This window comes from Antennarius striatus, chromosome 3, assembly GCF_040054535.1.
Source record: "Antennarius striatus isolate MH-2024 chromosome 3, ASM4005453v1, whole genome shotgun sequence".
Lineage (NCBI taxonomy): Eukaryota > Metazoa > Chordata > Actinopteri > Lophiiformes > Antennariidae > Antennarius > Antennarius striatus.
Window position 1 is genome coordinate 24,409,474 of NC_090778.1, and position 24,601 is coordinate 24,434,074.

The window sequence follows — 24,601 nt, forward strand, 5'->3', positions numbered from 1 at the left end:
ATGTTAAAAGATATCTTAGTCATACAGTAAGATCAAGGAGAAAGCTGTCGTAAATAGTCATGTGCTGACCACACACTGGTCGATGAGTCATTCTTGCCGCGTCATAGCTTAATGTTGTGATACAGGGAAGGAAGCGTGTGAAGGTTTTCACGATCCATTAGTCAATTATTGACCAGCATTTATTTTGACATTAATTTGACATCATATAAAAGTTTTTGTGACACTCATAACAAAGACAGTTTATCCCTGCTGGGACGGGGGAAGATCAGCCTCATGCTGCCTCACAGATGGGGGGAAATCATCTGGAGTGATCTCTTGTGACCACGGATTACTTGGTGTGTTTGCATATTGAGTGGGACCCGGTGCTGTGTATCCACTTGGAGATGGACCTGGGACTACAGGGTAAAGTCCAGAAGGAAAGGCAGCAGGAGGGAAGTCACAGCCACTTGGGACCCCAGTTGGTTGAGCTGGGAAAGGCCCCACAGAAGGAACAATGAGAATTGGGAAAATAACCTCCGGATCAAAGGCAAAGCTGATGTCCAAATATGCCTGAGGGAGAGGGGGGGGGGGTCCATCAAGAGGAAAAGTCAATTTACATCATGACTCATTTGACCTAAACACATTTTTTATACAGGAAACATCACACACTGTTAGATGATTACATACCTTGATATAATAGTCGACTGAGATGATGTCACAATTATGCATAGTTTGGGTAACGTCCACAGGAATCTTCAATTTGCAGAAGACATTTTCCTCTGACTTACTTACGACAATATCTCCAACCACTTTGCTGAGGCTTTGCACGATGAGTTTACTGGAGGAAAAGGTTCGGTATACGACTTTCTGCTCCAAGCTGAATTTGGGCTTTGTTTTTTTTGAGGTTGAGTTGAAGACTTTTGCATCAATAAAAATAGTATCTCCTGTCAAAACAAATAATAGCCTATTATCTACAGTTATCAGAAAAACAAAACCATACATAAGAGAAAACAGCTTGCTCCTATGTATGTAAGTGCATTTGAGATGTTCATAACGCAAGCACTGTATATGTAAGTAAGGAAAATATAGGGAAAATCTCTCACAAATGTAATTTGTTTGCTCTAGTAATGGGTAATGATCATAGTACAGCTGCAAAATGGAGACAAGGAAGTACAGTTGTAAGCTTTAATCTTAAAAGTCCATAGTTTTATTAACAATTTTTTTTTTGGTCTCTGAAGCCCTCAAAACATATATTTGATATTTCTCGATTACAACATAACTTGGGTCATAATAAGCTGCCCGTATGACCTGTCTTGTTCCTGGAGATTAAAATCCTATGATGTCATAGCTGGCCTCAAATCTGAATGGTACATCACAGGAAATATTTTTTTTGATTGGTGGAGAAAGTAAAGAAAAAAAGCTTGAAGAGACTGCAACATCCCGTGACACCCCTGAATTCAAAATTTTACCCTGACCTACTTGCATAGGTCAAACATCAAACAGTTCAAACTAAATAAGAATGGAAAGACATGTAGGCTATACTCTTTCTCTTTACCTGGAGAGCACACCTTTCTGTCAATGGTAGCAAACATTTTCATCTCTCCTTTAGAGACAGTTCCATTCTGTTTGTCATCTGGACCAGGATGGAGATACTAGAACAAATCATCCAAACAAAACCTCAATTAGTTGGATTAAAAACAATACATCTTGCTTTTAACATATATACCATAAGTGAATTGAAGTGACCTATTATATTTAAATATGGTACAATACAGTATTTTATATTAGCACTTTCTCCATGTCAGACTTCCTGTTTAGGTACATTCAGTTGTTTCCCTACTCAAATATTTTATGGCTGCTTCCTCTTAACCCCTTCCTTGCCATTCATTCCAACTTTCTCTTCAGTCATATGTTATGTAAAATATTTTTCCTTTCAGCAGGCACAAGCCCGTTTAAGAGCTGAATGTTCACTAGTAGGAAAGTGGAAATACTACATTTTTAACATGTGTCACTAAGCCATCCCACCTGGCCATATGGTGTTAAACACTTTGACACTACTTTGAGCTCTCTTTGCTCAGTGGTCGGCAGACGCCAACTCCTGGACAGCTTAGCTTCAGCCATGTACGTGATCCGACCATACAACCCCTTGAAGGAAGGTGGCAGGTCCCTTTGAGATGGAATCAAAACACTTGGTCAGTGATTTTGTGAAATAAACAATCACCGTTAATCCTTCCCTGCATACCCTTGTGGGATTTGAAGCTTGAAGTCAAAGTGATGAGCTCCTTTTGGAAGAACAGTCCCTGCAAAACAAGTGAGAAGTCATTCATATACAAAAAGTGACAGAGCTTTTATTTATCAAGCTGGATTAATATATTGTATTACAAGCTCCATGTTATTGTGGGATTCATTCATGTGGTTCAGGGACATTTGCAGCATCAAGGTCAACATTTATTTTCTTCTATTTGAAGGATTGCAAACCTTCACCATATCTGTTTGCTACAAAAGGATGTTAAGCAAACTTTAAAGGTTTGGTCATGTTGCAACAAAGAATTTTGCAGATCCAGACAAAGAGGAAGAGTGATAATGTAGTTGTTCCTGATATTAAAAGAGTTGTTGTGGTTTTTATCTCTTAATTATTACTCAACATCCTAGAGTTTTTAAACAGAAAAACAGTTATTTAAAGAATTAATTCAGACATCCTGTGATGAATGCAGTCATGATGAAGCTGTAATACAAATAGTTTCATTCATACAATCAATGCTTGAATATTTGGCGCTACCTTTATCATGTTTTTCCACCAGGTATTCTTTCTGTTTGAAGAATCTCCGGGTTTCGGTGTGGGTTCTCTTTCTGTCTCCCGACCCCTCTGACCAGCTGACGTGCCCATTCCCTTTGATTTTCACCAGAACACTCTTCACTTTGGTTTCCTCCGTCAGCCTGAAGGCGACGGTCCCCTTGACGGTGTCACCGGCAGAAAAGGTCTCCTCTGGGTTGAGGGCCTCACAAACCAGTTGGAAGTCCTTTATTGGAGACATAATAGAAATGACGGGATCAGCCTCTCCTCACCTTGTTGCTCCGCAGCCAGAAGTGATGGTTCACCGGTCCTGCTGACCGGAAGATCAGTTCAAGAATGTGTGAAGAGGAAATTTGCTGCCTATGACATAACCTCTCCTCTCCATGTCATCATGCATGTGTCCATTTCCTTCATAGAATTCCCCACCCACCCCATCCTTTTGTTGAAATGGCATGTCTACAACACTTCAGTTGAATCTGAAGATCTGACTTGTAGCGCTGCAGACCATGGAGGATCATACCAGAACTACTGCTGCATACTACTTTTCAATTGGATGAAAGAATGAAATACCTTTTTCCATTTGACTGAATGTTGCCATCAACCATTGACAGATTTGCAAACAACACCCCATCAAATAATTCTTTATTGAAATGTAGTGGTCAGACTGGTAAAGTTTAACAAATCCAGGCATGTAAAATAAAAGACACTAGCGGCCTGTTTATCTTTAGCTCAATGTACTTACAATAGTAGAGAAAATATAGATTTGGCCTATACGGGTAGATTGTTGGAGTTAAAGAATTTTTTATTTTCTTGATACAAAACAACTCAAGAGTAAGCATTAAAAAATGAGTGAGGTAGAGAAGGCTTAAACTAGAATATTGAAAAGATCTTCAGTCTGTAGGACACTTGATTAGAACAAGGCATGTGAAATAAACAGTGCATATAGTGTATAAAACCAGTACCACACACATACTTTATAATCGTAGTGATTTGTGAAAAAAAAAAAAGAGGGGGGATTTCATTCTTGTAAAATCATGAACAAATAAACAATCAACAGCCCTAATGATTATTTTTAGATTAATAGGCCCTATGAGCCTAAATTCAGATCGATTTAACATTCATATTTAATACAAACTTAAAAAGACATGTTTCCTCAGTGCACTGGCGTCATGCTTGGAGTGTCCCCTGCCTCTCCCCCATAAATCACCTGGGATAGGCTCTAGCAACCCTCGTGACCCGCAAAAGCAGAATGAGCGATAACAAAAAAAAAAAGAATGAATAAAATACATGAAACATTTAATTTTCTATGCCGGCCACCATGTGGACGATGTCCTCATGAATAAGGGCCGATCACCTTAGCCACATTTAAACAGTCTGTAAAACGTAACATTAACACCCCATGGATTGAGATTTCACGTCATGTCAAAATAACCCAGCAATTGCAAGACTAAGCGATCAGTTAGTACAGGCACAATGGATTAATGTGTATGATCGCGAACATCGAGACTGCTGACGACTCAGCTCAGTTTAAAAGTGAGTGCCAACAACGTAGACAAAAAGCTTCCTGTAGGAAAACTGTCACAACCAGGGCTGGTACTTTATATTTTTACTAAATTATCGACAGGGTTTTCCCCCTACTAGGATAAAATTCCAACAGCAGAGGTAGACATGTAAAAAACAAAGAGGGGGGGCGATCTCCCTCACCCCCCCCCCCAACAAATCGCACCCTGCATATATTATACAGCTTTATATATATATCTATATATTTATTACAAATAGCGCAATCAGTAACTTTTTCTTTTTCAATTCATACATTCAACAACATTAAAAGGAGTGTTAAAGACACATGATGGGTGAGTGGCTGTTAAACCAAGAATGAGTATTTTCGCACATTCTATTTGTTAGCATTGGGATTATTATCAGAGGAAGGGAAAAGGAGCGAATATGCTGGAGGAGCTTCATCCGTCTGAGACAGGAAGTCTGGAGCAGAAGGCAACGAGTTGTACGCTGGAGCTGTGGCGGACGTGTTCGACAGAGGAAGATAAGGGGGTGGGTTGACATCTGGGGCGGACGGGGGTGGGTGAAATGATGGGGCGGCGGGTGGAGGGTGAAGCACTGACGATGAATTTGATGAAAGTGGGTATCCGTACGGAGACGCCTGCTGCGGCATCGTGTTGTTGTAGCCCCCGCCGAAGTGTGCTGGCTGAGCGGGGTACTGAGGCGCTGAGCTGCTGTGGGCTCCTGGGTATCTGTAGGGATAGGGAGCCATATCCCCCCCAGGAGGAGGGAAGCTGCTGTTGCTATGGCCCCCAAAGGCACCTGCTGAATAGGGACCCATAGCCATTGCAGGGGGAGCAAAGTCGCTGCTGCTTTGACCCCCAAAGGCACCTGCTGGATAGGGACCCGCAGCCCCACCGGGCTGAAGGTCCCGGAGTTCGGGGGGGAAAATGGTCACAGGGATCACGACCTTTGGATCGGAAGCCAAGCTGATGTCCAGATAAACCTGAGAAGAAAACATGGTTTGGTTGGCACACAAACTTTTAAAAATCACATATCAAAAATCTGAAGGTACCTTACCTTTAAATGGTATTCAACTGAGATGATGTCACAGTTCTGGATTGACATATTTATATTCTGAGGGATGCTCATTGTACAATTCACCGTTTTCTGTGTTTGGCTTTTAATGCAATGGTCGACCATTTTATGAACGACACACTCCAGGTGTTTGGTGTTGCCTCGGGCCCGGTACACCACGTCCTCGATCAAACTGAATTTGGGCGTCATATCGCTGTTCGAGGCGTTGTTGATATTTGCAACAATCGATGCAACATCACCTGTTAAAACAGCGAGAAACCATGAGCAATTTGGCATATTCCTGTCACGTGCCACATGCAGTGGGCCCCCAGAACATGTATTAAAATAGTCTAATCACAAAAAAAACAGCTATGAACGGCTCCACAACTATTTATCGTATGTAAAAATGACAAAATTTCAAACATTAATTTCTTTCTTTTTTTTTGTTGGCAAAAAATAGATGACTGTGAAAAATAAATGCTACTCTTTTTTAAAAATAGGTGTTGAATTTACAAAATTTTGCTTATGAAAATTATGAAAAGTGTTGGCGTCAACCAAACTCCTTCCATGACTTGAACCTACCCAGTTTGAAGAGGAAATGTACTACCTGGGGCAAAAGCTCTCTTGTCAACAGTGACATCCATGTGCACTGATCCTTTAGAGAAAAACGACATCTCTTTGTGTGTTGAACCCACATGGCGCGTCTAGAATTCAACAAACAAGAAGAACGGTTACTTGTGATCCATTTCCTCCCCATTAAGACATGGCAAGACTTGATTTAATTGTTCCCATTATAATGCAGGCCTGGGAGGGGCTGTCCTTTCCTGCAGATCACTGTGAGGTATGTTTTCTACTGAAGACAAAGAATCTGTACCTTAAAACCACAGCAAATAAAGATAGAACTATCTGCAAGGCGAGAAGCAACCACGGGTAAAAAACAACAACAAACTGTTGGGATAAATTGCAGTATTTCATATAGTTTTCTACATCTTTTTAAAAAGATTGTTGCTTCCAGGAAACAACTACAACTTACAGTACGCAACACATAACCCATGCAAACTGTGTTGTGGAACAAATGGATGCATCTTTGTGAAGTGAGATGTCAGAGCATTTCATATTTCACACACCATCAGAGCCGGAAGGTTTGGAAAAGACTTGGAGACAAAGCAGAGCTCCTTTTCCACCGTACGATCCATCCTCCAGCTCCTGGAGAGTTTGGCCTCCAGGATGTAGACGATCTTTCCATAAGTCCTCCTGAAGGATGAAGGCATGCTCCTATAGTGGAGAAGCAGATTAATATTGACTTCCAATTAAACAGTCATCAGTATTACACTGGAATATTTTTTTTAAACTTAAAAACAGCTTTAAAGTTTTATCTTTTGGTAGAATCTCTTAAGCTCTTACCCATGTGGTATTTTCATGCTGAATTTGTAGACATGTGTTCCTCTGGGAATGACAGTTTCTGAAATATAAATTACTACATAATCAGCCAGTCAATATGTCATTTTATTTTCTCTTTCTACTCCTGGTATAATTAAAACAATAATGCACTTTCACTTTCATAGCATGTTGAGGAACGCGCCCCTGACAGGAAGTCTCACCCTTGCTTGTTTCTGCGATCAGAAACTGCTTCAGTTTGAAGTATCTGGTGTGCGCCGAGTAGGAATAGGTTCGATCCCCTCTGCGGGTGGACCAGTGCACGTTGGCATCTCCTTTGGCTTTGACGAACAGGCTCTCGATCGTGGTGTCCTTTATTAAGGCCAGCGTTACTTCTCCGGTCAGGGTGTCCCCCTCCGAGAAAGTCCCGCGTTCGTTCACCGCGTCGTACGTCATCGTGAAGCTTTCGATCGAAGGCATCGTGGTGGCGGATTGGGATTAAATGTATGCTTTATGTCAAAGTTGCGGGAATAACATTGGATAGATGTTGTTATTCACTTCCAAGCTTTGTTGCTGGGTGTTGTTTCCCTAAGATGGCCCCAACTGCGCCTGGACTGGGGGGGCTGAACACGTCCGTGTCCACCCTGTCATTTCCAGTATAACCAGCGACAGGGCGCGACAACACGGGGTTGTCAATTATTTTTACATGTTTATGCAATTATATTATTCGTATTTTTAAAAAAAAAGATTATAAAAGTAACGTTTTATAAATAAAGGAACTGTCAAATAACTGATTTCTTATTTTTTTCTTATCCTAAGGGCGAAAGTACAACGTAACGTCCGTGTTGCTAGGAATTATGGGTAACGTGGATTTAAAAGTTTTAGTAATTTAGTTGTTGAAAACTGCGGATTTTTATTAATCAGAAAAATTAACGGAAGTTTAAAAGGAAATGTTTAAAAAAAATTTAACAGGTGGTGGGAGTCTGGAATTTAGCTTCTGTCTTGGGAGGATTACTAAACGCCCAGTCGAGGCCACTCGCGGACCTCTACCGACACCTAGTGGATGAAACGGGAACTGCAATGGCGCTACTCGTGTGCGCTGCAATTGTTCAAAAATAGTCTGGTGCCTCCTCTCTATGAGCCATGGGAATTCTTTGGGACTTTGTTCAAACTAAGATTCAGAAATGTAAAACATTTTTACGTTTAAGGACTCATCATCAGGACAAAACAGATTGAACGTATAAAATAAATCAAACTCAGAAACGTCCCATTTTGAATTATTAAATCCCATTTAATTTCATGTTGGGATTTGCTGTGATTCACAAATTCATTGCGGATCGACGTGTTCATGAAAACACGTCACACGTGTCAAACGGAGGCGTTGCCGTTGATCACCTGTCAGACAGGTGGAGCCTCTCCGAGCGGCGCCACATTGGACCGAACCGACGGAGGATGCGCGTCTTTGGAGTGTGTAAGTTATTTATAAAGTTTCTTCTCCTGCCCGATTATTTTTTATCTGTGGTTAATAAATACATTTAATTATTTTTCTACTGCCTATTTCAGAACTCTCACAACTTTATCATAACTTTGCATGCATGGTTGTTTTAAGATTAGTAGTGTCTGAACCTGAACTCATTGATTAAATAAAAAAAACAACAAACCCCGCCACCTTGAATTAGAATTTTGAATACAGAAAATATATTTCGAAAATGTAAATGGCTTTCCAAAAATGAATGAGATGCTGTGAGGATGTTGACAGGTTTCCTATGAACATAAATATGTTATAAAAAATTAGTTAACTTATTTTTGTGCCATTTAGTAGTTCAGTCCAGAGACCTGGACTCAAGTCAGGTGGTGCGCTGTCAACAGAAGTTGCTATGGCAACAGTTACCCTGCATGTGCAGTGAGTTCTGTTGAGGACAGAGGGAGGAAATGAAGTCAGGACCACAGCCAAACATAACTGCAACCAAAGTGACCAACAAGAGGAATAAACAGAGCGAAAAGGAAAGAAGAAAGTGATAGGAAATGTTTTTGTACTTTCACTTTGGAGCAGGTTAGTTCCTGGTTTTGTGCGTTCTTTGACCATATGTGTTTCTTCTATATACTTGATATTGTCTGGGCTTTGAAATATCTCCTTTTTACCCCTTTATAGACCTGAATGACAGTTAATTTAGCTCCAGTTATCAGTATATGTGTCTAAATATGTTAAAAACTAATTCTAAGAGCGAGGAAAAACCTGCAAAATTGAGAACATATTTAACTGAAATGAACAATGAAACTTCAAGCTAAGTTCTGGAGCGTATGCATGTGAAAAATATGTACAAATGCTGTCCTGATTTGTCCACATTTGTGTTGTGATTAGATCTGTGTTGTGTAGTGTACTCCTGTTAGTCACTCATGTTTGATTTCTCTTCATTATAAAAATTTCAGGATATTCATAATAGAATCCCGACCAAAAATATTCTAACTCCTTAATTCTACCAGATGTGACACGCTTTGTACAGCTTTCTTTTTTGATGAATTGAATTTGGTCTTTTCTTTTTACATATTGAGAAATGCATTCATTTGAAAGAGCTGCTATCTCTTCCTTTGTAGAAAATGATGGCAGCGGCTCAACTGCCAATCAGAGAGAGAAAAAAACAAAACAAAAGTAACTTTGGCAGGAATATGAAAGTAATTAAGAGTAAAAAAAAAAAAAAAGTGAGCAAATCAAATCCGGCTCAGGGCCCTCATTAATCCGGGGACAGCCCCGCATGCTTTGAAACTCATCTACATAAAACAGAGATGAAACTGGCTGTGAGGCAGCGCCTGATAACATTTGTCCATTATGGGCTGCGGAGGGCCATCTGCGGCATAACAACAGCTGTGGCTTCATATCACACGTAGACCTCATTAGTGCGGCGCTGCTTCTTTTGGAAAATTTCTTTGAAACTTATCAACAAATAAGTGATAACGATCAAGTTGCTGCAGAATCCGAAATGCAGTGTGGAGCTGCGTGCTAGGTAAAAACTGAGCCCTGTTCTAAAAAGACTTGTTCCTTTGTAATTGATCTATTAATGGCAAAGACTTAAATCACAGCCCCTCAGTGGAAGCTCATTAATCTATGCCGTGTGTGTGTGTGTGTATGTGTGTGTGTGTGTGTGTGTGTGAGCTTGGATAGGTTGTATCCCTGCATTGGGAGAAAGGGTTCCTTGGTCAAGTCCAGTCTTTATTAAGATTAATGAACAGCTTGACATTTTTAGTCCTCTGTCTAAATCGATAATTTTAATACTCATGAGGGCCAATGGGGATCCAAGTCTGCAGAACACACATGGTAGCCACAGGGTGCATGTTAAATGTCCAAGTGGTAATCAATGCAAAGAAATTAGCTATTGATCTCTTATAGTTTTGTAATAGGTTATCTATTGGTTTGCTCTTTCGTAAAAATTCCAATATCAGTCGGATGGAATTGCGCCGCCAACATTTCTGCAGTGTGGGTGTATGTCTTAGTGCATGCACACACACAGACACACACACACACACACACACACACAAAGCTTATGCATGTTTGTGTGTGTGTGTGTGTGTGTACGTGTGCATGATTGCATTCAATTTAGCACAGAGGGCAGCTTTTTTTTAACATAATCAGGAGAATATTGGTGGCCTGAGCCAGGTTCACATTTCATTGCAGATACTTTAGATTGGTTTTATGCAAGCTTAATACTGACTAGATGACTTGTATTTTTTAAATAGAGCCATAGCAAACTAAACAGAAACATTTATTTTGTACTTTATTGCTGTGTGTGAATCTGGTGTTTAACACCGGTCTTCTTGCAATTCTGGAACTGGCGTCTCACAATCTACTAAGTTTTGATAGCGATCCGGTCACGCTGATATCCTCAAAAGATCTACTACAAATCACATGTGATTTAGATCCATATATTATTCCTGATCTTGAATTTTTCAGAATGTTTAAACCTCTCAGGGTTCATGCAAATGACAGATGAGACTTTGCCGATTCTGTTTGAGCTGCAGATTTTTACTAATCAAACAAAATGATAAAATAGCCCCTTTTTTCTGTGCTATTGGGCTGTATTTGCAGGATATATGGCGTGAGACAGGGCATGGATCTGCTTTGTTGGGGCAGCGGGGAGCTCGGTCAAACCGGACGTGGTGGGTCCGATGACGTCGGTCCGGACGCAGCCCGTTTGAAAGAGTTCACACAGGCTGGACTGGGCAGGGTGAAGCTGCTGGCGTGTGGGTCCAGTCACTCCATTGTGGTCACAGGTAGATGGAAATTGAATTATTTCATCATATTCTTAAGTTGAATATACCTATTCATTTTTGCTGATGAGTTTGCGGTGCATGTTAGCTGAAAACACACATAATGTCATATATGTGGGATTCTGACGTGCCCTCCTCTCTGCCAATGAGGTAATACCGGCCTCCTTATTCGCCAATTTGATGGAAACGCTGACGACAGGAATGTAGGAGGCTCCTCTTAGAGCATTAGCTGGCAGTAGTCATAAATCAGGAGCCCAGATAAGTCTTATAGATCGCCCCAACACAGGAATCCTATAGCTCCACTATCATTTCAGGGGGAAAAAGGTGACGTTTGTGATTGATTAAAATGGTACAGGCTAGCTTAGGCTAAATCATGTTAAGTGATGTGACACTGCAGTTTCACATATCATATTTCTGTCAAGACAATGATGGTTGAAGGCATTGTCAAGGCATGATATCTGACAACAGCAGACATCTGGGGGAACTGGAGGAGATTTATGGAAAGGTTTTAGTGGTCGGGGTGGTGGGGGGAGGGGGGGAGAGAACAGAAAGTGTTCCTTTTTTTTTTTTTTTTTGTGCATTGTCACTTTCCGAGTGACTGTAAATTTTACTCTGGTGCTGTTGGGAATTGGAGACATTTACGCATCCTGACAAATTGCCTGCTGTAAAAGTATTTACTGGTCTTGTCCTCCTTTTATTCTTGACCAGCTCACGAACACATAACCCCACCCCCACCCCCCCACCCCCCCAATACCACAGCCACCACCACAGACACAGAAATATTTACTCACACAGCAAATTTATGTGACATTCTTTTTATGTGGCGTACCTGAGCTCCAGCCTGTGATTTGTCATGATGTTGTCATGCTGAGAACGCCGGTGGTCTCCTGTTAATGTTGTGAAGGAGGACGGGCACAAGTGGGTCGTAATGGATTTGTTTCGGCCATGTTGCCCCAGATCTGAGAGGAATAAATACCATGAGGTGAAAAAAAAACAACAAAAAAGCAAAAAAAGGTAAAGAACTCTAACAAACACATGTCCAACAAGCTGATTTTAAGTGTGTGACCGATGATTATCAACGTCCTTCAACCTTTCGCCTGTGCTGGTTGGTTGATGGCACAAACACACCAGATAGGTTTTAATGGAACCAGATGAAATGACGGCACACAGACAGAGAAAGAAGTTTAAAAAAAATTAGTCATTCTGAGTAGTGGGAGAGAGACTTTTGTTTTATTCTGATTTTACCTAATATTTTATCTAATGACCTAACATTTTATTTACAAAAATAAATAAAACAGAATGGACGGATTGGTGAAGGTGCCAGCAATGTGTCGGACTGTTATATCTTGGCAGAAGTGTGTGCTTTATTGAGCAATGGCTTCATTTAGAGCACATTTTTGTATTAAGTTTGTTAATTTAGCTATATTGTATGGAAGTTTATTGCATTTAAAAAAAAAAAATCCAAACATCGCTCTTAATTGAATTTTGCCATGAAAATGTCTCCTAGAACTTTTAAATAATTTCATAAATAATTTTCTTCAGAATTAATGGCATCCATCAGTTCAGACAAAAACCCCCCAACATTTAAATATTTCATTAAAACTTATCCCACATTTTTCTAATGGAGAAAAAAAAGACCTGATGTTTTTTCTGAATTATTAACATAATTATCTCATTGATTCAAGAAGAGATTTTAATTAACTCCTTAATTCAGAAAAATACGGCATTTTTTGCTCATGTCAATACAATACGCCTTAATAATACACTGTTATTCTATAATTTTCATGAATGTATTAAAATCAATAATATATGACTATTACCATTATAATGTTTGAAGTAATTACCTCCGAGCCTACTCTGTTAACTTTTATTTGGCTGTTAAAATATTGCGCCACATTTTCAAACGCCATATGAGTCCCTGCCACTAGGTGGCAGTATGAGACTACCAATTACAAATAGTGGCACAGGAAAGGGGGTGGGGGCAGGTGGGAGAAGGGAGGCCCAGGCTTACCTCATACTCAGACAGAGCTATAATTTACTAATAGTGTGGGAGCCACTGTTGCTGTTATCTTTTAATAGATTTGTATGGGGGGAAAGCAGGTGCCTGTTGTTAATGTGTCCAATTGCCCAAGTTGCCTACAGAATTTAGGGCATCCATCACTGTCGTCGGCGGTGACACCCTGTCGTTCTACTTCATGCAGCGGGCCGGCCGGGCTGGGCCGGTAACAGATGAGGCTTCTCTCTCCTCCAGACACCTACAGTCACACAGAGATGAACACCATACATACGTGTACATGCGTTCACACACACACACACACACACACACAAAACCCCAACACACAGCTATATCATAAAGGAGAAACCGAGCTATGGGGAAACAAAAGGATATACATGCATTTATAGATAAGAAAACATTTAAAAAAAAAAAAAAAAAGCATTTAAAAATCTTTTAAAAATGAATATCCATAAATTAGATGGAACAACTTTTGTGTTTGGAGAAAGAAAAATACCCTGAAACATCCTGGTACACTCCCCCCCCCCATCCCATTACTTTGAAATCTTGAACTTCCAGCTGCGCCCTTGAGCTTAGCCAGGGGCACCACGTTGCTTGCAAGTTTGCCCTCCGCCCCGTGCAGCTGTGTTTCTTTAGACCTGGGCTGAGAGTTGGAGGGTGTACAGAGGTGCCCGCTAATACCTTGTTAGGACTGTTTGATTTGCTGGGTCTCAGCGAGGTCAGTGTCAGTACTGTTTTAGTTCGAGGTCCTTGATCGCTGGATGTCGGGTGAAGCCACGGACTCGTGTGTCGGCCGTTTGCGAACTGCCTTTATTTTCCGTACAGGAGGATTTGCTCTACGGCGTTAGGAGTGGGTTATCATGAGGTGGTTGGTTTGTTTCACGTCTCAAAATGTTGTAATAAAACTTACACGACGTATGCTTAACACTTCTATTTGTTTGATTATTGTGACAGAAGACGAAGTGTGTGTGATCTGTATGAAGCTGGGGAGTCTTTTCTTTTTACTCCCCCTTCTTTTTCCATATGAATTATGAACCCCGGTTAGGCCTTGGCGTCGTCAGGTGTTAAACAGCATATGAGGGCTGTGACCCAGCTTCCTAACCTTCTCTTCCTCGCTGACATCTCTCTTTAACATAAAACAGAACCCCCTAATTCAGCTGTAATTGAAGCCATAGTGTTACTTTTTGCACAGTTTCCAGTGTTTTCTTCTGCAAGCTATTGGTACACGTTGGACCAATTCAAAGGGTGGGCCGCATGACCGAAATGTTCCATCAGTTTACGCGTCAATAAAAATCACGTTGCTGCAAATGTGCTGTAAATAACTGAAGGAATGTTCATCTCTCATCCTTATTTTATTCATAACGTCCACACGACCAATCAGCAGCTGCCTTACGTGAGATGAAACTTTAGTGGAAGACAAAACTCTTCAACCCCCCCCCCCAAAAAAAAACACCTGACCATTTTATTTCAAACATTCTATGATTTAAGGTAACAGGTGTCAAGAAATAACAAATCAAAGCTGCGTTTCTACTGCAACTGTTGCTCCGACATCGGAATCCATTATCTTACGATGCATCTGATGGGCCTGTTCCGAAAAAAAAAAGTTACCAAAATATATACACACACACACACACACACACACACACACAAAGGGATGACTCCTGCAGTGTAAAAAGCACTTCCACATCGCTACCAGCTGCATAAACCGTCTGATCTCTCCCATTCATTAGTTAAATGAATCTCAGATGTTCCCCTGATACCGACTACGAACACACACTTCCTGTCTCGTCCTCTAGCAACTGCATGGTTATCTTGCATCCGTCAGTAAAAAAATTTCTAAAGGTTCTCTTGCTTTTATACCAATCGGGTAAAAGCAAGTATCAGTGCGTCCATCTGCTCTTCGACTTATCGTAAAAGTCCCTCCATGAACGTCGATGTGGAGACACAAGCGACTGCGTCTGTCGGGTTTAACGGCATCCATTAAAATATATGACAGCAGACGTGGGGTTTTTCTTTTTTTTCTTTTTTTTTTTTTGGTCCTGGAATTCAATAACCTTCTTTTCAAGGAAGAATAAAAATCCTTTAAAGCAACCGGAATGGACAATTGACCTGACCATCTACCCATTTCCTCATTGGCATTCAGGGCGTAGTCACACATCTCTGTGGAGTCAAAGGGATGGAAAGGTACGGGCCGTCAAGATGGTGGAACAAACATTTCAGGCTCATGCAGGATTCTCGCCGTCAAATAAAGCAGTCGTGGTCGGGTTCCGCCTCGGGGATGGGGTTCATGCAGACTTAAGCAGCCGCTTCCCTAAGTGTATAATTCGCCCGGACTGTCAGGATACCGTTGTTAATATAGAGACCCTCTTTTCTCAGTTTTTCTCTCTTTCTGTCTTTATTTTCTGGCCACTTCTGCCTTTAGGGAAATAGTACCTTTACCTGTGTATTTTATTGTCTTGTTTAATGTTTGTCAAGGAGTGCAATACCCCCCCCCAAAAAAAAATAAATAAATAAATAAAGCTGGGAAAGTATTGGCCATCCGCCTGCATGACAACTCCAATATGTCTGCTTTGGACCCGGCTCTGAGGGGAGCTCGGTAATAATTTGCCTTTTAGCTGTGTTGATGTTTTTCTACAATTTTCCAGTTGAGAAAGGTGAATGAGTGGAAAAAAAAAAAAGTGGGGTGGGGGGGCAGAAGGGAAAATAACCCCCATGCTTTCCACTCCTCTGTGTTCTGTCTCACTGCTCTTTCTCTTTCTTGCTATCTCGCTCTCCACCTTTGATCTTGGCTCTAATTTGGCCGAGCAGGTTGACTCGTTGGCTTTTTTTTTTTTTTTTTTTTTTGAGGTCAATCGTAGGACAGAAAACGCTCTGTTGTTGTAATACGGGATTTTTTTTTTTCTTCTTTTTCCTCGGCGAAAGCCTAGATCACCTGAAATATGTAGCCTACCGTCCTCCTCCTCCTCCTCCTTTAAAAAAAAAGAAAAAAAAAGAGACAAACGTTACCCAGAACAAAAGACGAGGGGAAAGTCCTGCCAATTAGCAGCTAATGAGACAAGCTTGTGAGGATATCCAAATCCTCAGCGTGCTAACGTTTACGCCCCCCCCCCCAACCCCACTTTACTCACCCACCACCTCCTCCTCCTCATCTCTCCGCTCTAACTGGCACCTCCCCCATCTGCCCTTGCACCCACCCTCTTGTAAGGTGGTGAGGGCACCTCTGAGGCCCTCTTGTGTGATTATTCACACATGGCCGTGGCCCCCGGTGCTTTGAGCTACGAGCAGGAGAGGAAAGAAACAAAAAAACAGAAACGCCTTATGTATGGCCAATGTAAAAAAAATCCTCAACTGACAAATGGCCTCATTTTTATGCCCCCCCCCTCCAACCCCAACCAACTTTACGCCATCATCTATAGATTGATCCAATGAGGCACCCCTGATCTGTTCCCAATTTTCCTTAATATATGAAAGCCAGAAATTGGGTGAGTAGGCTGCGGTTGGGAGGCTGGTCAGGGGAAACACATTTGATAAGTGAAAAAAAAAATATGTCAAGAGAAAAAAACAGTCATCCCAAGTTGCCTCTGAAATGTTTTTTATCAGACGTGTCCGTGTTGGAAGAATATTAAAAAAAAAAAAAAAAAAGAAGCTTTTTTTTGTATTAGAGATTCTTTTGGAAAGCCTTGAATGATTCGAACCGCTACTCCCTTTTTCCGGCCTCGTTTTCCTCCCAGATTCGTACGTTGGGAGTGTGTTTGGAACTCTCAGTGGGGAGGAAATCAAATGCAAGTTGGCCTGGAAGTGTTGCAGTAAACAGTGTGAGAAAGCAAACACAGGCCAGATCAGGGGAATATCATGCAGAGTAATGTTTGGATTCAAAAGAGGAGTTGTGCAACGGAACAGCACAAAATCTGCCCTCCGAAGAGACTTCTAATTGATTCTGTGCTTCATTAGTAGTTTTCTCAGGGACAAACGGACAGCTCACTTTATTATGAAAGCTAAGCAATTCTTTTAAGTGGATGCCACGGCGATTATTATTACGATACGGTTCGCTCAGCGGTTTTTGGCAGAAGATGATTGCTTTACAGCTTTAGCTTTTTTTTTTCTTTTTTTTTTCTTTCTAAAATAATTTTTCTGCGAGGCTAGCAGGGAGCAGCGCTCTTGAATACGACCGTAACCCTGACCGAAACAATTAAATGAAAAGCGGCGAATTGAAAGAGAGAGGCTCCGGTGGACAAAATAACGCAGGGCTCCACTTGATATGTTATTTGTGAGGGGGCAGTAGATTTGTCCGTATTAACTGACTGTGCTACTGGACTTGGCCTGCACGTAATAGAGTTCCAGTGCAAACATTATTCTCTCTGGAATTTCTCTTAATTCCGTCCGAACACTTATACAAATTTATAATGAAATAATTAATGGAGAAATTATTGCTTTTGGCAGCCGAGTAATTTCTCCGTTCCTGCTCCCCCCCCCCCCTTTCATTTCCTCCTAATTAACTTCCCAAGGAGTTGTCCTCTTTTTTACCAAAAATATAAAAAAAATATTTTTTTTTTTAAATGGTTGGCCGCTGAACGTGTGGGTGCACGATAAAAAGAAAACAATCAAATAAAGTAAACCAATTGCTTGTGTTGTAAAGGAAATAAAGTTGGCACTCAGTCCCAACAGGTGAGATATTGCTCTGCTGATACTGTACCCACTCTACGAATGAATGACCTTTAATCTCCAGGATGTTGCTTATGCGTTTTTTTTGAATAAAGTATGAAACAGGTAGCGCCTCCAGATGCTTGCCCTTTGCTCTGTTCATGCTGTTAAAAGCTCACGTTCGGGGGACAGAGGTGCGGCGAAAGGTAGTCCTCATTTAACGCGGATCTTAAAGACTACAGTAAACCTGAAGCCTCGGTAGAAACCCCCGCCACCCTCCTGCCATTACCCTCCTCATTAGAGTCATTGCAAACTCTTTCATACTGCTCCTTCCTTCTCCTTGCGTTTTACTGTTAATTAGTTTGCTTTGTAAGGTTAGACGGACCGAGCAACTTTTGGGAGTGTTTGGCTGCCATCTGTGTACATACGGCTCTAACTATGTACAGATGGTGTGTGCTCGCAGACAGGTTGCGTCTTGTGGGGGGGGGGATAAGCGCAAAGAAACGGTTTGGGTTATTTTAACAAGATTTATGGCCGTTCTTGCAAGTAACGGTTTGAGCTGTAATGATGATTGTTAGTCAGCTGTCAAGGAAGGATAATTTAAGGCAAGAGTAAGTGTAAGAGGAGAGTGTATATTTCTTCATTTCCGCCTCCTAAAAATGATGAGTTCCCAGCTTTTTAGAAAAATCAGCAGATTTATTCAAAAAGTTAGTCCGGTTAAGATTTCCAACGTGAAACATATTGAACCAATTGTGTCACGGCCACTTCAGAAAAAAAAAAAAAAAGGTCTCATAATTTGACCAAGTTAAAATACCATTAGCCCCTCAGTGAACCAGGTAAGTAGAGAAAAAGACAGATTGCCGAATAATTGCTCGACAAGGTCACAAAATGAGCAAACATGATCGAATAAGGAGCTAACTGGATTATTTACGATGTTAGTTCCCAACAGTGAATTGTCGCAATGCGTTTGTAAAAGATTGACTTTTACATTCAGGGCGAGGAATATATTTAAAAAACATAGTAGATACTAATTGTTTTAGAAATGTAAAACCAGCTCTGACTGAAGCAAAGGTTTTAATGTGATTTTTTAAAAAATTCCTCTCTTTCTCAGTCAGGGTTTCGGCCTGCTTGTGAGGTGCCTCTGGCTGGTGGGAAATCTGCCCCTGTCAGTTGCAGTTCAGCGGTTAATGCTTTCTACTGGGCATTGTGAATGACCCTCCCCACAATTAAAAAAGGGTTAGCAAAATTATTGTTGGCCCCCTGCCACATATTTAATGTGACTTAGCGCTGGTCAGAGACAGATTGTGGGCACAGAGTCTCCAAAACGTGACTTTTTCTATCAACCCAGCGCTCTGAAATTACCCCCACGTAATTAAAAGATTGAAGGAAGAATGAGGTCTGGCCTTAGATGAGGAAGTGCGTGTTTAAATCAAGTTTAAAGTTTAAATCAAACTCGGTGAACACTGCTTTTGTTAAAAAGATTGCACGTTTGTCCTTCAGGTAGGTTTTTACTAATTGCAGCGATGAAAAAATGTTGAGTTTCTTCTATTAAAAAAGTTATAATAAGTTTAAAAAAAAAAAAAACTAAAAATTTTGCTCATTTTTGTCAGTAGTTTGAATCTGTTGAAGTGTTATCCCTGAATACGTCCCTGAGAAGGACATAAAATGGACACTTTTGGTGGCATCCAAAAGTGTAACTTGACACGAGAGATTTTCACGCCGAAATCACAGTTTTGTCAAACACCATCAAATTAAGGTTTATTATATATTATAATTTGCTGTGCTGACACCTTTTTCGCCCCGATGAAACGATGAAAGTGTTGACGGATTGCAGTGCGGTGTCAGCACTTATGGAGTCGGTCAGAAGAGAATCTGTCATTTCTCAGCGCGTTAGTCATTATCATGTACAGACACACGCAACTTCAGGAGACAGGACACGAATAACATGAAGAAGACGTTCCACGGCACGGTTCGCATAAGCCATTGTTCAAAATCCTGGAAAATTAGAGAGGGATGTCACATAAGATCAGAAGATGCAGAATTTCTCTGCAGATTTTTTTTTTTTTTAATACTCGCTTTGATTACATCCATAAACAAACCTTATAAAGTGTCATAACGCTGCTTACTAATGCTAAAAAGTGAACACAGCAATTTAAATGCATAAAGAAAAAGTAATTTGCAGCCATGCAGTATTGTTAAGTGAAGGCTCCCCTTTTTCTTTTATCTTTCCTTTTCAAGACCTCAAACCCTCGGCGTGTTTGAAGAGGATCGTCGACAAACGTCTGAGAAAGCAGCCAAAAAAATATAAGGGAAAAAAGATTGCTTTGTTCATTTCTCCCCCCCCCCTTTTTTCCTCTCTCTTTCTTTCCCACTCTCCCCAAGGTTCTATTAGGAAATAGATCCCAGGTGTTCGATAAGCCTGTAGTGGACATGACAGCAGTGCAATCAAGTGTATAAATTTAATTGCAGGCTCATTTTGTGCCGTTTATTAGCCGTTTAGGGGCACATCGCTCCACTTGAACCCTGTTATTGCCAGACAGAACAGCTGTTGGTTCCTTTTTTCACTGTTTGTCTCGTTGTATAGTTTTGAAAAAGTGCACACTTAAATGCCAAATGCTGCTTATGAAAAGTGAAAAAAAAAAAAGATTTATTGTGCATATATACTGAATTCAATGATGTTTTTTCAAACATTTATGTCTTTTTCATAGAACTTTAAAATTTCATTAGCATGCAGGAAAAAAAATAGCAAAAAAACTTTATTTACTTTATTGTGTCTATATGTGCGATAAATTTTATTGTCATTAGAAAACGACATTTTGTAGACTTATTTTTGATTTGTTAAATTATCTCGAATATACAAATGCACGATACTCTGCATGAGGACACACAAACACACACACACACACACACACAAACACACACACTCAAAAGGGACAGATTGAACCTGCCCGTGTGGCTCACGCTGAACCGTGCGAATCTGCCCTCCATCTTTGTTTGCGGATGGTGCCACACACAGAGAGGCCCGCAGATGTACTCGCCTTGGTTTAAACCTTCTTCTGGTGCGACACCCCATTAATAAAAACGCCCAGAGAAAGCCGTGTTAATTGTTACCATGCATTCAGCCAAGCATTCCTATAAATCACTCGGCTAATTGCAACAAATTGTGGGCTGACATTAAGCTATGACTCCGAACCGGCAAATATTCATCAACATTGCAACTAGCCCCATAAAATACAGCACCAGGCCGTTTCCCAGGCCCAACATATCTAGCGTATAACTCCCCTATTATTTATGGATCTTTCTTGTCCTCGGCGCCATCTTTGTTTATTTATTATATTCCTGGACGAAGCCCAAGTTGCGGCTGTCACATGACCAGTCGCAAACCTCGTTTTCCATTTTTAGCCTTGGAGCCTGGTGTGTAGCTCTCGCTGCCCTTTTATTGATTACTATGTTACCGGCCATAGACCAAGTACCTTGAGGCGTTTCTACCAATTCACAGCTGCTCATGAAGAATTGAAATTCTTTAATGGTATATATATATATATATATATATATATATATATATATATATATATATATATATATATATATATATATATATATATATATATATATATATATATATATATATACCATTAAAGAATTTCAATTCGGCGTTTTAAATCTTAAGAAATAATTCAGCTCCAAAAAAAATGAGTAAAATGTACATACGTATTTGGCATCACAGGGCTATTTACATAACACTCATTACCGCAGCAGGTACTTAGAAAGTGTTTGATTCATCACCAAACAGTCATATGAGTGTGCATTTTACCTCCCATGCCTCGTTTCTCCCATGCAGACAAGAGGCTGGTTAAATCTCTTCCCTCTACAGTCCGACAGGCATCATAACTGTCACCCCGGATGATCTATCTCGCAAACCCAGTGCATTACTACCACTTATGTTTCACTATCCTGCCAATTCGCTCCGGTGCTGTTCAAAAAAATAACCGGCTACAGTTTGTGACAAAACAGTGCTTAATAGGCTCTACCCCAGGTGTGCATCAGCGGCTAAAGATATTAGTGCCAAAGGTCAGGATCTGATTTGTTATGTGGGAGTTCACAGGGAATTCTGATGCACGCTGATCAATTCCACAACCCAACATGCACATAAATCAATTCTACATATGGAAAGGAGGTGTACACGGGTGCACAAGCTTTAGCGGTGTGTGTGTGTGGTTATGCACACGTATCCACAAATAGACCTGAGCGGACTAGGGTGCAATTAATCATAAATCTCTTGCAGCATTATGTGAGCCATGTGGTTTATCCCTTCTTCCTCCTGTCTTAACCCCACCCCACCCCAAAAAAAAAAACTTGTCTGTTGCTCTGTTTTGAGTTGCTGGGATCTTAGCTGGTTGGATAGACCACAATAACCTGGCGCTACCAATGGGGAGAGGGGATGATTTGCTGAGGAAAAGTGAGTACAAAAAAAAAAAAAAAAATCTTTCCTTTTGACACTGTTAAACATTGACGGGCTTATTACCGTGTTCTCTGATTCAGCTGGATGTGTTCAAGGATCTTCTCGACGGTGGAAAAGGTCAGCTGCTCTTGCTTGCGCTCAGCTAGAATACTAATACTGTCCTTATTCAAATGATCTGCTCCAGCGCTTATTAAATTGATGGCCCAGGCGCTCTAATTTAATAGTGTTGCAGTCCAGGAGAGAGGCACAGCTGCAGACACAGGTGAATTAGGTGCCTCTGAGGCAAAGTTCAAGAAGGACCTCCCCCTTCTTCTTTTTTTTTTGCTTTTGGGATGCATTTTTTTCCCAGCAAATTAGCAGTCATTGGCAGCGAGCAATTAATTAGCAGAAACCAGGAAAAGCTTGTCATTTAATAAGGTGCTTTTTCCACTCACACATCTCCCACACAGAGAAATATCTCTCCCTATCTTACCATATCTCATTCCCTCCCCTTAATCCCTCCCTCCTTTTTGTCTCTCTCTCTCTCTGTCTTCCACTCCCTTCTCTCTTTGCACTCCACTTTACATAAACAGAGGGAATTGATCCATTAAGTGGTGTGCTATTAATACCGTTTAATGTATGTCCGGCTCAATCAACGCGATGGGCTTGGTGAGGTTTCTGTGGCATCAGAGTCGGAAAGCTCCCACTGGGTCGGACAAATAGAATAAAGACGTGCCACTTTCAGATGATTCCGACTGATCGATAACTGTGATTGGTGGATAGATTCTAACAGAGGTGAAAAGGCAGATTTAGACGCAGGGTGTGTTCAGTGAGAGCTCACGCCTGCAGGAGTACACACACACACACACACACACACACACATCATACGTCACTGATTCTGTTTGTGTGCAAACCAAGTACTGACTGGAGTAAGAGTTGTGAAGAGCTTCAAGCATGAAGTATGATGATGTCTTATATCACAATGAGAGAGTCTTCCTCCTTGAATGTGAATGCAAGTCAAAGTGACCCAGTGGTTAAAGTATTCTTAAAAGATCCTTTTTGAGGAACGTAGAAATGCAGACGTGTAGCGGAGTGATTTTACATCATTTTATCGATTTTAATAATCCTAACACATTTTCTTTTAAGTTACAAAGATGTTTTTCTACTGCGGTTTTCAAATTTAGTCATTATATTCACTATTGTGTTTTTATTATTGTCCACCAAACTCACAGGTTTGTGCACTTTATGTACATACAGCGAAAAAATATAGTAAAAAATTAAAGATCAAGTGAAGAATTCCCTCCAGTGGGACTGTGTTCATTCATTTACAGAACACACACACACACACACACACACACACACACACACACACACACACACACACACACACACACACACACACACACACACACACACACACACACACACAGCTGTATCCTTTAATGTTTACCTGAAAATCAGCTGATGATCCAGGCAGGTGTCGGTAGCCAGATGAGTGTATAGTACCTATTTAATACGACACATACACACACACACACACACACACACACACACACACACACACACACACACACACACACACACACACACGTCTGTATCGTTGTCCTATTTACAGACTGAAGGCTGAACACGGAGTACAGTGGGCCATAAATAAGAGTGGTTGGGCTCTATCAATGCTGACAGTGGTCTATCTGAAACACACACACACACACACACACACACACACACACACACACCGTCTGGCCCAGCGCCGGCTTGTTTCCTCTCTCAACTAATAGACTCTGTTGAAACCAGTCAGCATTGTTGTTGTCAGATTGATGTGACCTTGATGCCGTTTAGTGCAGTGATTTGTTTATTGGCACTTATTTTGATGCACGAGGAAGTGAGCCTTAAAAGCCCCACCACAAACAGACACACACACTCACACACACACACACACACACACACAGAGAGAGGGAGAGAGGGAGAAAGCTCAGAAGATAAAGATGGGAAAAACGTAGCTGGAAAGATGGAAAGGGGAGAAAAAGTGGGAGAGATGGAGTAGAAGAGATATCCTCCTGGGGCAGATTACATAATACATCATTCACAAAGCATTGTTGCCAATATGTCTTTTATACTCCTTAAATTGCTGTTGCCATCCCCGAGCCCCCTCTGCGCTTTGACAAACACATCACAAACACACACAAACATATTGTATTCTCTCCTCTGTACAGTTTGTGTACAGTTAGTGGAGTCTATCACAGGCCTCCTGGGACGCCACGGCGAGGAGAGGAGCCGGTTGCCGAGGAGCGCTGTACAGTATTGATGGAGCTGTGTTTGTTAGGCAGTGAAAACAAAGTCTCCCCCATGCACAGCGGAGTGTAGAGGGATCAATAGATGTGGAGTGCTTCATTTCCTCGGGCTCTCGCTGAAGAAACACTCACTGATGTGTCAGGGCTGCTGGAGTTGTTGATTTGACATGGAGGAGATACTAAACCATCCGGCTGTGCTGCATGAGAGAAAACACGGAGGCAAACAC

The 24,601-nt window shown here is 41.1% G+C and overlaps 2 protein-coding genes across 2 annotated transcripts in view; one reads left to right on the forward strand and one right to left on the reverse strand.

Annotated features, from left to right (window-relative positions):
- Positions 1-108: 108 nt before the first annotated feature.
- Positions 109-7,412, reverse strand: LOC137592564 (uncharacterized). The gene is made up of 12 exons (XM_068310828.1): positions 6,949-7,412; positions 6,752-6,809; positions 6,475-6,622; positions 5,955-6,051; positions 5,351-5,607; positions 4,671-5,276; positions 2,759-3,035; positions 2,222-2,279; positions 2,005-2,146; positions 1,535-1,631; positions 667-923; positions 109-549 (listed from the first exon to the last, which is right to left on the reverse strand). Exons 1-12 carry the CDS (start codon positions 7,202-7,204, stop codon positions 241-243), a joined length of 2,562 nt encoding a protein of 853 aa, XP_068166929.1. The 5' UTR covers positions 7,205-7,412; the 3' UTR covers positions 109-240.
- Positions 7,413-7,713: 301 nt separating this feature from the next.
- Positions 7,714-24,601, forward strand: part of LOC137592789 (uncharacterized) — a 268,825-nt gene continuing 251,937 nt past the window's right edge. The window contains exons 1-2 of the mRNA XM_068311193.1: positions 7,714-8,195; positions 10,806-10,990. Of these exons, the coding sequence (XP_068167294.1) occupies positions 10,828-10,990 (163 nt within the window). The 5' untranslated portion in view covers positions 7,714-8,195; positions 10,806-10,827. The remainder of the gene's footprint in view (positions 8,196-10,805; positions 10,991-24,601) is intronic.